Source organism: Somniosus microcephalus, chromosome 5 (genome assembly GCF_052327205.1).
Source record: "Somniosus microcephalus isolate GS21.2 chromosome 5, FLI_Smic_1.0, whole genome shotgun sequence".
NCBI classification, from domain to species: domain Eukaryota; kingdom Metazoa; phylum Chordata; class Chondrichthyes; order Squaliformes; family Somniosidae; genus Somniosus; species Somniosus microcephalus.
The window spans coordinates 55,616,255-55,631,756 of record NC_140991.1 but is presented as its reverse complement, the minus strand read 5'-3'; the positions used below and the strand labels follow the sequence as shown (position 1 = coordinate 55,631,756).

The following is a 15,502-nucleotide window of genomic DNA, read 5'->3' as shown; positions in this document are numbered from 1 at the left end:
CTTGTCGCCATCTCTCTCAAACCCACCACCACCTTGGTGTTCTCAGATGCTTGTCTGACATACAGACTTGGATAAGCTGCAATTTCCTCCAGTTTAACTTTGGGAAGACGGAAGCCAGTGGGCCAACATTTGCGATCGGAAGCTTCCGGCGGGCGGACGCCTCCCACCTGCAAAATGTCTACGAATTTACCTGATGGCCCAAGAATGGTGGCTTGCGCTCCTGGGCCTCTCCGGGTCTGCACGGGCAGAGCCCCACATATCCCAGGGGTGCAAGCGGTTCGTAGGTGCTTCTGGGATCACGTGGGCCGGCCATGCAGCCTTTTGACAGTTCCGTATGTACAGAACTGTCAAAGGTATGAATGGGGATCACCTAAAAAGTACGCCAACACATTAAATAAATTTTTTAAAAAATATTACGTATTTAAAACTAATGAAAATGTCATTTAATTAAATACTTTAAACAAAAATTTTAACTTTTTGGAATTTTTAAAAACAATGTTTTTACGGGGCTAAAAATAAAGTTACCTTTTTGAAGAGTATTTTTAATTTATAAATGAGTTATCAAATTTCATTTTTCTATTTTTTGAAACTCTTAAGCTGGTAAAAGCAGGCCTTACACCTGCTTTTACCAGGCGTAAGAATTTGACAGGCAGTCAGCAGGCGGAAGTTGTGCAAAAAGTGCAACTCTTCCCCCACAGAGGCACTTTTCCCGGGCAGGCGGATGACCTGTCAAGAGAATTCTTGACAGATTGCAAGTGCCGGTTTTCAGTGCATGCGCTTCGCATGCCTAAACCCGGCACTTGCGCGGCCCCTGCTGGTGCGTACGCACCCTAGGGGTCACAAAATCTGGCCTCGTATGTTTGGACCCCAACACAAATTCTGTACCCTCACCACCGATTCCATTCCTTCCCCGCCACTGTCTCAAGCTAAGCTAGACTGTTCGCAACATTGACATCCTATTCAATCCCAAGCTGAGCTTTCGACTCCATATCTTCTCCATCACAAAGACTGCCCACTTCCACCTTTGTTACAATGCCCGCCTCCACGCCTCCCTCAGTCCATCTGTTGCTGAAACCCTTAGTTACTATCAGACTCAGCTATTCCAGTGCTTGGCTAGCTGGCTTTGCATCCTCCATAAATTTCAGCTCATTCAAGCTCCACTGTACCAAATCCTGCTCGCCCATCATCCCTGTCCTTGTTGTCCTACAGTGGCCACCAGTTTCCCCAAGCTTCAAATGTCTCTCCCTAGCTCTCTAAACTTGTACAATTTCTCCATTATTCTGACTGACATTCTTGTGCATCCACCCCTTTTGTCTCAGAACTGGCAGCCGTGCCTTCAATGACTTGGGCTCCACCTCCTTTAAGATCCTCCTTAAAACCTACCTCTTTGACCAAGCTTTTGGTCAGCCCTGCTAATTTCTTCTTCTTTGGCTCAGCATCCATTTTTTCCCTTATGCCTCTGTGAAGCACCTTGGGACATTTTTCTACATTAAAGGTGCCATTAAAAAGGTGAATTGCTGTTGTGGATAAGTCGAAAACTGGATTAGATTGGCCTGAACAAGGACCAGAGACAGAGAGAGAGAGAGAGAGAGAGAGAGATAAGCACTTAATTGGGTATTAACTATGTATTCAAGCACTTGGGCCAGAAATACTTTTGAGTCAGAGGTCACTCCTCCCCTTTCTCTTCCACTCAATACATGATAATAGTCAACATTTATTGGAGCATTCAAGGTTACACAGAGTAAGGGAAAAGTATTTCCAAATACCCAAGTCTGAACACTACTATTTTGTTACTAACAGTCATTTTCATTCACTCTATTCCTGCCATTGAACAGCATTGACATTTAATGCAGACATCTGGAGTTTTAAAAATTTCACACAGCTTCTAATTTCAACAGAAGCTCAGAAGAACAGCTAACAATTTACTGTACTACAACTATTAAAATCAAATAACTCATAAGGAGCCAACCTATTTCTTAGCTTTTTATCAAAATTCATGCAGCAACACAATTATACAGACAAATGGCTTTTTAAGTGATCTTAACTTTCATTCTGCTCCGGCCCTGCAATTTGCTTGCTGTATTTTGTCAGCTGTTGGTGAAGATGCACTGAATGACTTTCCTGACCTTTCTAAGTTGCAAAACCAGTGATGTGGCACAACCGCTTTTGAATATTCAATACTTGTATTATGCTAGACGCAGGCTTTTGTTGAAGTGCACACATGCCTTCAGTTGTCAACAAAGCTGTGGTCTTTGGGCACTAAACATACATCTGCGCACAACCGGAAATGATTTATTTTGCAGCTGTCCACATTATTAGAATGCAAATAACATCTATTTTATTACTACTAAAAATGTACATTCGCTAAACCAGTTTTGCTCAGTCACACCAAGAAACAACCAGAGACAATTTCTTACAAATTGGAAAACCCATCAACCAAATCCACTTCATCTAAGTCAACCTGGCACAACAGATGAGATTTACTTGCTGCCTGAATATAGTATTTCAAGGTTTATTACCTAACAATTTTTCTTAGAATAGAATCTATTTCAAAATGAGATTATTCTGTTCAATATTATCTTCAGAAAGTTAAAGAAAAACATTTCATGATAAAAGTGATATTCCTAACTATAGTGCTCTATGCAACATTTTGTGTGTTTTGGGGAGTTGATAAGAGTTTGCTTGCATTGCAATTTTGATATTAAAGTTGTGTTTGATGTTCAAGAGCTGGGAAAGACCTGGCACCAGAATTGTTAAGAGACAAAAAAGGCCATTGAGCACAACAAGCCCTTTTAATAGATTTCAGTGCCACCCATCCATCTCATCATGGCATCCTTCAAACACATTTGGCATTATTCGCACCCACTTAAGTCCTGCAGGCAATATTTCTAATCCTACATTTTTACACTCAACATATATTATCAAATGCATCCTTCAGCATCAGATATGCCTTTAATGAATGCTTCTCTTATGATTACAAAGATAACACAGACTGCTGTTTAAAAGGAATCATGTGGGTTGAGTGGAAAAACGTTTTGCAATATCTGTGTTCTCATGCCAGTTCAGCTGCAGACAGTCGGTCACACAGCAGTTGGAACTGCAATAATGTGCAAGATCTCAAAAGCTCAAGACAAAGCAAAGATACGCTAAAACAAAATTATGAATTCATGAGGGTACTAAATTTAAAGCTGCAGTGCCCCGCCATTTATTTCAAGATATTATCTAAAACCAGAGCAAGAGACTATCATCCTACTGTCAGTGGAAACTGCATTATTCCTGTTTGTTTTATCCTATGCTCCCAATCGGTTAATGAGTCTGTTTACAAACCTTTACTAAAGCATCAAAAATTCAGCAAAAGGAAAGTGCCATAACTTCAAATAAAGCCACTGCACTAAAAAAAAAAGGAAAATTTCTGGAGTACGAGCACAGAACTTGCCAAACATTTAATTTTTAAAAATTGTACTATTTGTTCGAGACTGCAGATTTAAATAATATGAAATAAAATTATAAAAGAAAAACAAACATGCAGAACACATTACTTTACCTTCCACCTGTGGAACTGAAAGGCACTACATGGATTCCCAAAGGTCCTCCATCATTGGAGACTTCAACCAGCTTTAGCACGTCACTGTGAGACAATGGTGAATGGAGTAACATAAAAATGTGAAGTAAACTACCCAAAATGAAAACAAAATTTTCTAATATCTGGACCAATGAGTTGTGCAGCATATTCCTGAGTATTAGTCTGGGAGCATAAGAGGGTCAACCATCAAAAATAACAAAACTAATAAAATAACCAAGATGAAAACACAGTGCACGTTATCTGACAGCACTAAACTAATGCAAACTACTCAGAAAATCCCCTGTGATTTCCTTATTGCATTTAAACTGATCAGGAAAAACTGCATCGCCAGACAATTGGTCAATAACCAAGCTAATCTGTTAGCAGATAAATACAAAGATGATCTATCAACAAGTTACACACTGAAACAACTTTTAAAATGGATCAGGCACAGCTAATAAATATTATCCTTTGTTGGGGAAACTCGCTCAGGATCAAACTGATTTGCACTGTTTTCAAGTGAACAATGAAAGATTTTGCTGAGGTGGTGCTCTGATCAGCCACCATCTGTTAAGATGGGTTTGTTAACAAGCTTCCACTCAAATAATAACAGAAAAATGCTGCCCTCTACAGTGGAGCCATCAGTAAAGGATGAGCAGTTTAGGTTGAAGATCCTTCATCATCATTGTTCTGATGAAGGGTCCCCATCTTGAAAAATTAACAATGCTGCTGGACCTGCTGTGTTTTTTCAGCATTTTCGGGGGTTTTTGTTTTTAGCCTTTGGAGTTATGTTTTAAGTTTTATTTGAGCAGAACTCAATTCATTATAAGCTTTGAAAATACAGTACCCACCAATTAACAGTCATTCCAATAGGAACACTTACTTCCCGCTGTTTCCTACAGTATTTAATAATTATGATTTTGCATAAAGGGAATGTTTAGCCTGCCACATTGGAGGTTTCTCTTCAGCGGGTTCCACTGCCCAATAATGAACTTCACGTCGCAGTACAATAGCTGATCCTTTGTGGTCTGCCTATATCTAAACACAGCGTGCGATAATTAATATGTTACTGATGCAAGCTTACCCGAGCGAAAAATTCTGTCCATGCTCAAGGCAAGAATCAGCACGTCCAACTGGCTCGATCCTGTTGTTCGCCTCTTCTGTCCCATCATCCTCCTACAAGAGGGCAAACAAGATTCCAGTCACAAAAAAAACTCTAATCACAACTACATTGTACACCATACTCAGGTAACATATTGAGTCAGTAAATCAACTGTGTGGAAGTCCAGTGCTTACTGTATGAAAGAGATCACCACATTGTTTCCTATATAACGCTACATTATACACAATTTACAGTATCTCCACCTCTATGCCAATACAAGAATTGTACTGTACTATTTTTCTGATCTTTCCATTTGAAAACTCATACTGCAATAAACATTACTTCTATTTATGATAGATAGAAATCTCTGATGAAAACTTGCCAAGTGTAATAATACATTACTAGAAATAGGAAACTGTTAATATTTTATTGTTAATATTACCAACAACAAAAAAACACGAGTCCAACCTCTATGCTAAAATCAGTAAGGTTCTGACCGGAAAATTTCTAGGATGCCTTTTTGCCAGTATCTAATCATTAAGTTCAATATAAAAGATCATTGTTAATTCACAATCCCTTCTTTCATTTTATCATCTACAGCTCCATCTCAGTACAACTTTAATAACAGCAACATGAAGCTCTGGGTAGACATTTAAACAAGCAACTAGATTTCATCAACGAACTAACATCAACTAACTGACATATCACTACGAACATCTTAAGATGAACAACTCAAGACAGACGGGAACAATTCTGCCCTATTTAATCATAGGATGATTGACCAAACTGAGGCAGCGCAACAAGTTTGTATTAATTATTCCTGAAAAAAATCCAAAATTTGATAACTTTCCTTCGTCAATTACCATCCAAAAAAGCATATCACTTTTTTGCCAAGTGGCTGCGGGAGCTTCCGCTGTTTCTGTTCTTCACTTTCTTTTGGCCTGAGCTCTCCAAATTGGTTCAGGTCAGTTTGGAGCTTGGAAGTTCACATTGTTCAACTTACAAAAAAAATTAGTAAAATTTCAATTTATATATATCTGTGGTCCTATTTGTAAACTTAAAGAATTATAAAGGAGGACTGTATATGTCAATGTTGTGAGACGCACTGCAGATTAAATTAATGAAACACAAAGAAGAGTTTTAACACAAAGCCTAGATTACAAGGCACTTAACCCTATACTCGATTCGTCAGATGGAGCGTTAGGCCACCGGAAACAGTACAATGCTCAGGTGGCAGCCTTTATCTTGGGGGAATGGATAGGAAAAACCAACAGCCAAACTGAACAAGTATAAACATGGTCAGTTGACCATGGAGTGGTTATGGACATCAATCACAAAAATGCCTGTAGACCAAGACTTGCCACTCCTCTGGATTAATGGAACTTTGAAGGGCTGGTGAATACAGCCTTGGTAACGAGAAGGATGGAAGATCAAATTATAATTTAAAAAAGAGAACTGTATTTTTCAACATTTCATACGTGCATTCTGGTTTTATATTTTAAAGGAATCATTCAGTTCTCTAACTTTGTCCACTGTATCATCTACCCTGGATTTTTTTTTTAATAAATCTCATTTCTTGCCATTCTTTTAAAAACTGAGATGCAATATCTTTCAGCAAATTTTAGAGCGGATCAGCAGAGCTTAAAACTTCACGTTACCCAAGGGCTTGGGCATCACTCAGCACAATGATGAAAAGTGAAGGGTTATGAGCTTGGCACACATCAACAGACAATGTATTTAATAATTGAGAGGATATTAAAGCTTAGCATAAGCTAGCTATAACTTCTAATGCAAATTTCCTCAGAACCTCGAAGCACAAAACCTTGACTGTATGTCTGCACTCTGGCTCTGAACTAAACAGCTACCGTTTTTCTGTCAGTGTTACACATCAGAACAGTGAATGGAAAAAGAAAAAAAAAAAATCACCAAAGCGCTATTACTTCAGAGTGATGATATTTTCTTTCATGAATACCAGCATTCATTTCTATTCCATCTGTCAAGCATAAAGAATCAAGCTACTTGGAATTTCTGGAGGTCAAGCAGCATCTTTTACGGCGCACATATGTAAATTTGAAATAAAATGGCCCAAATAAAATGCTGATGTGAATATTATCGAGGCTTTTCCAACAAATATTACAAAAATAATGTCGTTTGCCGTGCACCTAGTTAAAAATCAGGGTTTTAAACAAATGTCTTCACTCAATGTCTGAAAGATAAGGCTGCCTGCAAGCGAGTCACTCATTCGTGCCAGACATACTTTGATAATGCGTTTGTCCTGATACTTAAATATTTATGTGCTGACACATACTATGTCGCTGACAGTATTTCACAGATTGACATAAAGGTTAGTGCTAATGTAGGAACTCCGATGAAGCTTCAGTCCAAGTAGTTCATGTCACTACTTTTCATGCTCGTAAAGCTGACCATATTGGAAAGCTTTGAACTCCCAAACTTTTTAAACAATAACCATTAAAAAAAAAAATCTATCTCCCTTTAGCACGCTCATCACCCTGCTCAGCACACACACTTGGAATACCACCCCTCCTACCACTTAGACAGTAATAAAATGCTATAATTTTACAAAGTGAATTTACTGTATATTTTATAAGTGAAGCCCGAACCATACCTGCAAAATGCTTTTTTTAAAGAATGTAGCTAAAGTCTGTTGTGCGGATCAAAATGTTGGTAATTTGAAGAGTATGCATTATTCTTCTGAGCACAATGAGCAGCCTCTGACTTACAGCGGATACTGCTGGAGTATGATTGGAATTTTTACTTGAAAATTGCTGGGCCATGAAGGATGGCACTATACCTATGATACCAAGCTCAGATCTGCAGAATACAATATGCAGACCAAAGTTACATTGCTAACTGAACCTCAACGTGCATTGCACTCTACCCACTAAAGACAGCTCAATGCACACCTGTTTTCTCATCCCTCCATGGCCTTGCCCCTCTTTATCTCTGTAATCTCCTCCAGCCCTGTAATCCCCCTAGACCTCTGCACTCTGCCTATTCTGGCCTTTTGAACATCCCTGATTTTAAATGCTCCACCGCTGGCAGTTAATGCCTTCAGCTACCTAGGCACTAAGCTCTGGAATTCCCTCACTAAATCTCTCTGCATCTCTTTCCTCTAAGACGCTCCTTAAAACCCACCTTTTCAACCAAGATTTTGGTCATCTGCCCTAACGTCTCTTTATATGGCTCAGTGTCAAATTTTTTTTGTGCTAACACTCCTGTGAGGCGCCTTGGGACATTTTATTACAATAAAGGTGCTTTATAAATATATAAGTTGCTGTTGTTGTTTACACCGACACGAAGTATTCTACTTCCAGTCAGTTCACATTTTTTATATTAGGAGAGCACGGGCAGGAATGTCCACCTTACAACAACAACCAACAAGTATTTATATAGCACCTTTAATGTAGTAAAACATCCCAAGGCGCTTCACAGGAGTGTAAGCAAACAAAATTTGGCACCAACCCACATAAGGAGATATTCGGACAGGTGACCAAAAGGTTGCTCAAAGCGGTACTTATTAAGGAGTGTCTTAAAGGAGGAGAGTGAAGTGGAGAGGCAGAGGGGTTTAGGGAAGGAATTCCAGAGCTTAGAGCCTTGGCAGCTGAAGGCACGGCCGTCAATGGTGGAGCAATAAAAATCGGGGATGTGTAAAAGGCCAGAATTAGAGGAGCTATCTGAATACTAAAATGATTTGAAATTAGGGGCCCCTGGGGACTTTCAAAACATGACTTCATACGAAGCTTATATTATACTACACCCAGTGTGAACCCCAAGAGGTGAGAGTGATCCCAGGGGAACCCTGGTCCCAAATGATTCGATGTTGACCCGTATGGGGGGCAGTGATTTAACTTTATTCAGCACAAGCAGGACTTAATACGTTACAGTGTTCGAGCAGCAGTTTACAGAGTATAACTGAGACTTATATTACCACTTATACTCTGGGTAGAAGCCGCAACCGTAAGTAAGCTGCACCGTGTCTCTTGTCGCTCATCTCTCTTCGTCTCCTGGGTGTCTCTTTGATTCTTCCTGAAATCTTCTACTCCTGAAATTTTCTACTCCTGAAATCTTCGACAATTTGTGGCTGTTAAGACCCCCTTCTTATACACTTACTCTAATTCAAAACCTATAGAGTCCTCCTGAACCAATCACTGGCTTACATCCCAAACCTAAAATCCAATCATAAGGATGCCACAGCAGCAGCACCTTAGTTTACGCAGGTTCTAGTTTTGTGACACACTTGCGTCATCTGTTTTTGACCATCAAGGCTCATATCTGGGGTAGTTATGGCAACACAAGCGGAACATGTCCCCATAATGTCCTTGTTGTTCATTGTGAGAGGCCTATGTTTTTAATTCACCGCAGATATAACATTCCAACACAGTGGCAGCTGCACCTGACATTGGTTCCCAGTCTAGCTGACTCTGTTCGACCATGGCAGTCTCTTTTCTCACCCTAGGCTGTCTGGTTACTCACAGACTTTTAATTACAAGCAGAGTTACATGTCATATATAATTCAGGTTATCATTGCATACGGTTGATGATTACAGACTTCTACATTTAATTCTTACACACGATTATAAATCCATTACTGATGGTTGTAAGATACTGATAAGATATTAATGATTATAATATATTAAAACAAGTACTCTAAAAAACCAACAAATCCATGATAATCTTACAGTCTACCTTCCAGAGGTGGTCTTACACCTTTCCCCCACCGCCGCGCCTCCAAGCCCCCACCCCCCTCACCATTGGACAAACGAAAAGGCTACTAAAGGCAAGGCTGCATGAACATAAAGAGGAAGAGGGCAAATGAATAAATCAGCTCAGTCGGAGAACACTGTCAAAACAAATCACATTTGGGACAAGATGGGGCCATGGGCTAAAACAATGCTCGTTCAGTACTGGGATCTTGGTTCAAATACAGCCAAACTGACAGGATGGAAGTCTCAATCCAGTTCCAAGTGGGCATGGTTCCACAGCATAAAAACTTCCCATAACCAGCATTATTTGGCACTAAATTTCCAATCTCACTCCGGTACCATAAGGGTAGCTGTTGTGAAAAATGCAAATTTCAAACTGATGCATTAACGGGTGTTTTCCTGAGGACTTATTGAAGTTTGTGTAGCGGAGGAAGTTTTACTCTGAATCTACGCAGTACTACATGATGTGTGCAAAAGAAAAATGTTCATTTCTATATTCACCGACTTGCATCTCAAATTGATGAGCATAAAAATTGACACATAAGAGACGAAAAATTGAACAACAACAGAATTAAGGCAGAAATCAGAACTAGTTTTCTGAATTGAGCTCATTAAAATTAGAATTTTAGCTCAATCCAGAAGAACTGCCAGTTTACACAGCAGGCAACAATTTTCTGGTCACATCTGTGAGACAGAACAGAAAGAACAAGGAAGTGTGATTATAGAAGATAGCTCTGATATGGATCTTGCACTGGCACAAGTTCTTATGGGCGAAATGGCCTCCGATTGCGCTGACATCGGCATGATCCTATGATTCAGCTCCTTTCATGTGTGATAGCAGTTTAGAGGTCACAGCCAATGCCTGTATGCCTCGATATTTTGAGTGTTGCTGGAACAGTATAACCAATATAAAAACAAAAATAAATTTCAGTGGTCTGTCAACATGGTAGGGTCTGTCTTATTGTGGCAGTTTTACAACTGTTATTTCAGTGGTGTTGAGCTGCCCACTGCCGAATGGACTACCCTTCTGCAGCAGCCGCTTTATATAGACTCCTCTCGGGAGGAGGTTCTACTCACCAACCAGTCATGCATCTGCAATAAGTTTCAATTTACAGACGCACTGAATTTCAGAGACTCTGAAACGGAAGTTCATCTTGATCCAAATACTTACCCCAACTATGAAAAATTCTTGCCCATTTTACCTCGCAGCACAAACATTGACTTCAGCTCCAAATTGGCAGTAGTGCTGCAAAGTAAATGAAGCAGAGCTGCTGTCAACTGAGGTGCCAAAATCCACCTAAAGAGGCAGTCTTTGCCAATACCTCCAGGGGTTGGAACACCTCAGCAACCTGCCTCCAGAAGCAGATGTTGCGGTTTTTTTCCGGTCAACGGACAGGGTGAAGATTCAGCCCTCCAGTGATGTAGTTTACCAACTGCTGCCTTATATTGCTCTACCCAGCCATTGGAGAAGGTACGGCTTAATAAAATTGCAACTTTCAAACATCCGCTTATACTACATTAAAGGTGCTATACAGTTACTGTTTGATGCTGTGGAGTCCATCCACCCCCCCCCCCGCAATATAAACAAGGTGTATTCCACAGCAACAAGAACTTGGATATATTGCACAACAACAACTTGCATTTATATAGCGCCTTTAATGCAGTAAAACGTCCCAAGGTGCTTCACAGGAACGTTATCAAACAGAATTTGACACCTAGCCACAAGAGATATTAGGACAGACATCTTGGTCAAAGAGATAGGTTTTAAGGAGCATCGTAAAGAGAGGCGGAGAGGCTTAGGGAGGGAATTCCAGAGATTAGGGCCCAGGTAGCTGAAGGCACGGCCACCAATGAGAAAGCGCTTAAAGTCAGGGATGCGCAAGAGGCCAGAATTACTTCTTCTGGAAGCAGCTAACTGGAGCGCAGTATTGGCAAACTTTAAAAGTGAACCATGAGGCCAATCACTACGTGCCATCCTTGGTGCCAGTATACTTAATGCTGAAGTTATCTACAAATACATTTACGTTACTATTCTGCTGTTGCCTCCTGGCATGCAAGACTTGCAGTCAGTGGCACACCCCAATAGAGACCCATTTGTTTCATGGATTTCCAACTCTACTGTCAGAGCTGCCTTCCTTGTAGATCCAATTGGCCATCACGAGACCAGTGACAGACTTGGAATATTAAAACAGCGGAGAGGAGATTTTGGCATCATTCTCCCAAAGCCAATACTGCAGCAGGTCACAATATAAAAGCACCTGATATTTCAACCGCACTTCCTCAGAGGTGCAATAGCTGCTCACTCTTCCATCACAGCTCTACTTATATTTACACTCTATAAAAAAATTAACTCATGTGAGAGATTTATTAGTAGATGATGAATTTCAAAGCCTTCTCCAGAAACATTTCTGTTTGGCATTTCTTGATTAAGAGGATATATTAGGAGGGGTGACTAAAAGCTTGATCAAAGAGGTAGGTTTTAAGGAAGGTCAAAGGAGGAGAGGTGGAGAGATTTAGGGAGGGAATTTCAGAGTTTAGGGCCTAGGTGGCTGAAGACATGGCTTCCAATAATGGACTGGTAGATGTGTAAGAGGCCAAAGTTGGAGGAACACAGATAAGGAAAACATAGGTCAAGAGAAACAGAACACATGCTATACAAACTTCTATATTATTAGAAAAAAAATAGAGAACTTGCATTTCCTCAGCACCATCCTAAATCATTTTTACAACCAATGAATTACTTTTGAAGTGCAATAGCTATTGTTATGTAGATAAACACTGCAACCAATTGTACATAATAAAGTGCCAAGAAAAGCACAGGAGATGAATGACCAAATAATCTATTTTTGGTGGTGCTGGGAGAAAGAAGAATGTTGGCCAGGTTTTTCTACAAAAGTATCATGGAATATTTTACATCTCCTCAGCAGGCAGACTGGACCTTGATTTAACATCTCATCTGAAAGGCGGCTACTCTCAACTACGCTGTGGAACAATTCGGGAACTGAATGGGCTTTTTCTTAATTCATTCACGTGATGTGGGCGTCGCTGGCAAGGTCAGCATTTATTGCCCATCCCTAATTGCCTTCGAGAAGGTGGTGGTGAACCGCAGTGCTCAACCGTGTAGGTGGTGGTGGTGTGACTTGGAGGGGAACTTGGAGGCACCTGCTGCCCTTGACCTTCTAGGTGGTAGAGGTCGTGGGTTTGGGAGGTGCTGCCGAAGAAGCCTTGGCGAGTTGCTGCAGTGCATCTTGTAGTTGGTACACACTGCAGCCACATTGCGCCAGTGGTGGAGGGAGTGAATGTTTAAAGTGGTGGATGGGGTGCTGATCAAGCGGGATGCTTGGTCCTGAATGGTATCGAGCTTCTTGAGTGTTGTTGGAGCTACATTCATCCAGGAAAGTGGAGAGTATTCCATCACACTCCTGACTTGTGCATTTTAGATGGTGGCAAGGCTTTGGGGGGTCAGGAGGTGGGTTACTTGCCACAGAATACCCAGCCTCTGATCTGCTCTTGTAGCCACAGTATTTATGTGGCTGATCCAGTTAAGTTTCTTGTCAATGGTGACCCCCAGGATGTTGATGGTGGTGGATTTGACGATGGTAATACCATTAAATGTCATGGGGAGCTGGTTAGAATCTCTCTTGTTGGAGATAGTCATTGCCTGGCACTTCTGTGGCATGAATGTTACTTGCCACTTATCTGCCCAAGCCTGAATGTTGTCCAAGTCTTGCTGCATGCTGTTTCAGTCGTGGGTTTGGGAGGTGCTGCCCGGTCACGGGCTGTTTCATTATCTGAGGTGTTGCGGCTGGAATTGAATACTGCATAATCATCAGCGAACATCTCCACTTCTGACCTTATGATGGAAGGAAGGTCATTGATGAAGCAGCTGAAGATGGTTGAGCCGAGGACACTGCCCTGAAAAACTTTTCCTTTGTGCTAGATATGACTCCAGCCAGTGGAGAGTTTTCCCCCTGATTCACATGGGAGTTTGATTTTACTAGGGCTCCTTGATGCCACACTCAGTCAAATGCTGCCCTGATGTCAAGGGCAGTCATTCGCACCTCACTTCTGGAATTCGGCTCCTTTGTCCATGTTTGGACCAAGGCGGCAATGAGATCTGGAGCCAAGTGGCCCTGGTGGAACCCAAACTGAGCATCAGTGCACAGGTTATTGGTGAGTAAGTGCTGCTTGATAGCACTGTCGACGACACCTTTCATCACTTTGCTGATGATTGAGAGTAGGCTGATGGGGCGGTAATTGGCCGGATTGGATTTGTCCTGCCTTTTGTGGACAGGACATACCTGGCTAATTTTGCACTTTATTGGGTAGATGCCAGTGTTGTCGCTGTACTGGAACAGCTTGGCTCGATGCGTGGCTAGTTCTGGAGCACAAGTTCTCGCATTGCAGCCGGGATGTTGTCGGGGCCCATAGCCTTGTGCACGAATGAACCAATTGGAAAGGCTTAGAGGGTGCAGAATTCTTAAAGTGCATCCAGGAGAGCTTTTTGAGCCAACATGTAGAAAGCCCTACAAGAGAGGGGGCGGTACTGGACCTAATTCTGGGGAATGTAGCCGGGCAAGTGGTGGAAGTATCAGTAGGAGAGCATTTTGGCGACAGTGACCATAATTCGGTGAGATTTAAGGTGGTCATGGAAAAAGACAAAGACGGCCCGGAAATAAGGGTTCTAAATTGGGGGAAGGCCGATTTTAATATGATAAGGCAGGATCTGGCCAAAGTGGACTGGGAGCAGCTACTTATAGGAAAATCCACATCAAAACAGTGGGAGACTTTCAGAAGGGAAATAGAGAGAGTACAACGCCAACATGTTCCTGTAAAGGTCAAGGGTGGGACCAACAAGCAAAGGGAACCTTGGATGACAAGGGATATACAAAAATGCATTAGAAATAAAAGGGGGGCTTTTGGCAGTTACAAAAGACTAAAGACGGAAGAAGCCCTAGAGGAGTATAAAAAGTGCAGGGGCATACTTAAAAAAGAAATTAGGAGGGCGAGGAGGGGCCATGAAATAACACTGGCGAGCAAAATAAAGGAAAATCCTAAGATGTTTTATAAGTATATTAAGGGCAAGAGGATAACCAGGGAAAGGGTAGGGCCCATTAGGGACCAAAGTGGCAATCTGTGTGTAGAGCCAGATGATGTAGGCGGGGTTTTAAATGAATTTTTTGCATCTGTGTTCACTATGGAGAAAGACGATGCGGACATAGAAATCGGGCAAGGGGACTGTGACATACTTGAACATATTAGCATCGAGAGGGAGGAGGTGCTAGCGGTTTTAGCAGGCCAAAAAGTGGATAAATCCCCAGGCCCGGACGAGATGTATCCCAGGCTGCTGTGGGAGGCAAAGGAGGAGATTGCAGGGGCTCTGACACAAATTTTCAGAACCTCTCTGGCCACAGGGGATGTACCAGAGGACTGGAGAACAGCTAATGTAGTACCATTATACAAGAAGGGTAGCAGGGATAAACCAGGGAATTACAGGCCAGTGAGCCTAACATCTGTGGTAGGGAAATTATTGGAAAAAATTCTGAGGGACAAAATTAGTCTCCACTTGGAGAGGCAAGGATTAATCGGGGATAGTCAGCATGGCTTTGTCAAGGGTAAATCATGTCTGACAAATCTGATTGAATTTTTCGAGGGGGTGACTAGGGGGGTGGATGAGGGAAGTGCTGTGGATGTGGTTTACATGGACTTCAGTAAAGCTTTTGACAAAGTCCCGCATAGGAGACTGGTCAAGAAGGTAAGAGCCCATGGGATCCAGGGTGCCTTGGCGCGTTGGATCCTAAACTGGCTGAGTGGCAGGAGGCAGAGGGTGATGGTCGAAGGTTGCTTTTGTGACTGGAAGCCTGTGTCCAGTGGGGTACCTCAGGGATCGGTGCTGGGTCCCTTGTTGTTTGTGATCTACATAAATGATTTGGATGAGAATGTAAAAGGTATGATCAGTAAGTTCGCAGATGACACGAAAATTGGTGGGGTGGTAAATTGTGAGGAGGAAAGCCTCAGGCTACAGGACGATATAAACGGGTTGGTCAGATGGGCGGAAAAGTGGCAAATGGAATTTAACCCTGAAAAGTGCGAGGTGATGCATTTTGGACGGAC

At 41.7% G+C, this 15,502-nt stretch overlaps 1 protein-coding gene across 6 annotated transcripts in view; it reads right to left on the bottom strand.

Annotated features, from left to right (window-relative positions):
• The window catches only part of LOC147117045 (partitioning defective 3 homolog), an 862,692-nt gene that overhangs the window by 313,869 nt on the left and 533,321 nt on the right, over positions 1-15,502 (bottom strand). For all 6 annotated transcript variants that reach the window (XM_085987637.1, XM_085987633.1, XM_085987634.1 and 3 more), the window contains exons 6-7: positions 4,647-4,738; positions 3,545-3,628 (exon numbers count right to left, since the gene is read on the bottom strand). In XM_085987637.1, the coding sequence (XP_085843763.1) occupies positions 3,545-3,628; positions 4,647-4,738 (176 nt within the window). The remainder of the gene's footprint in view (positions 1-3,544; positions 3,629-4,646; positions 4,739-15,502) is intronic.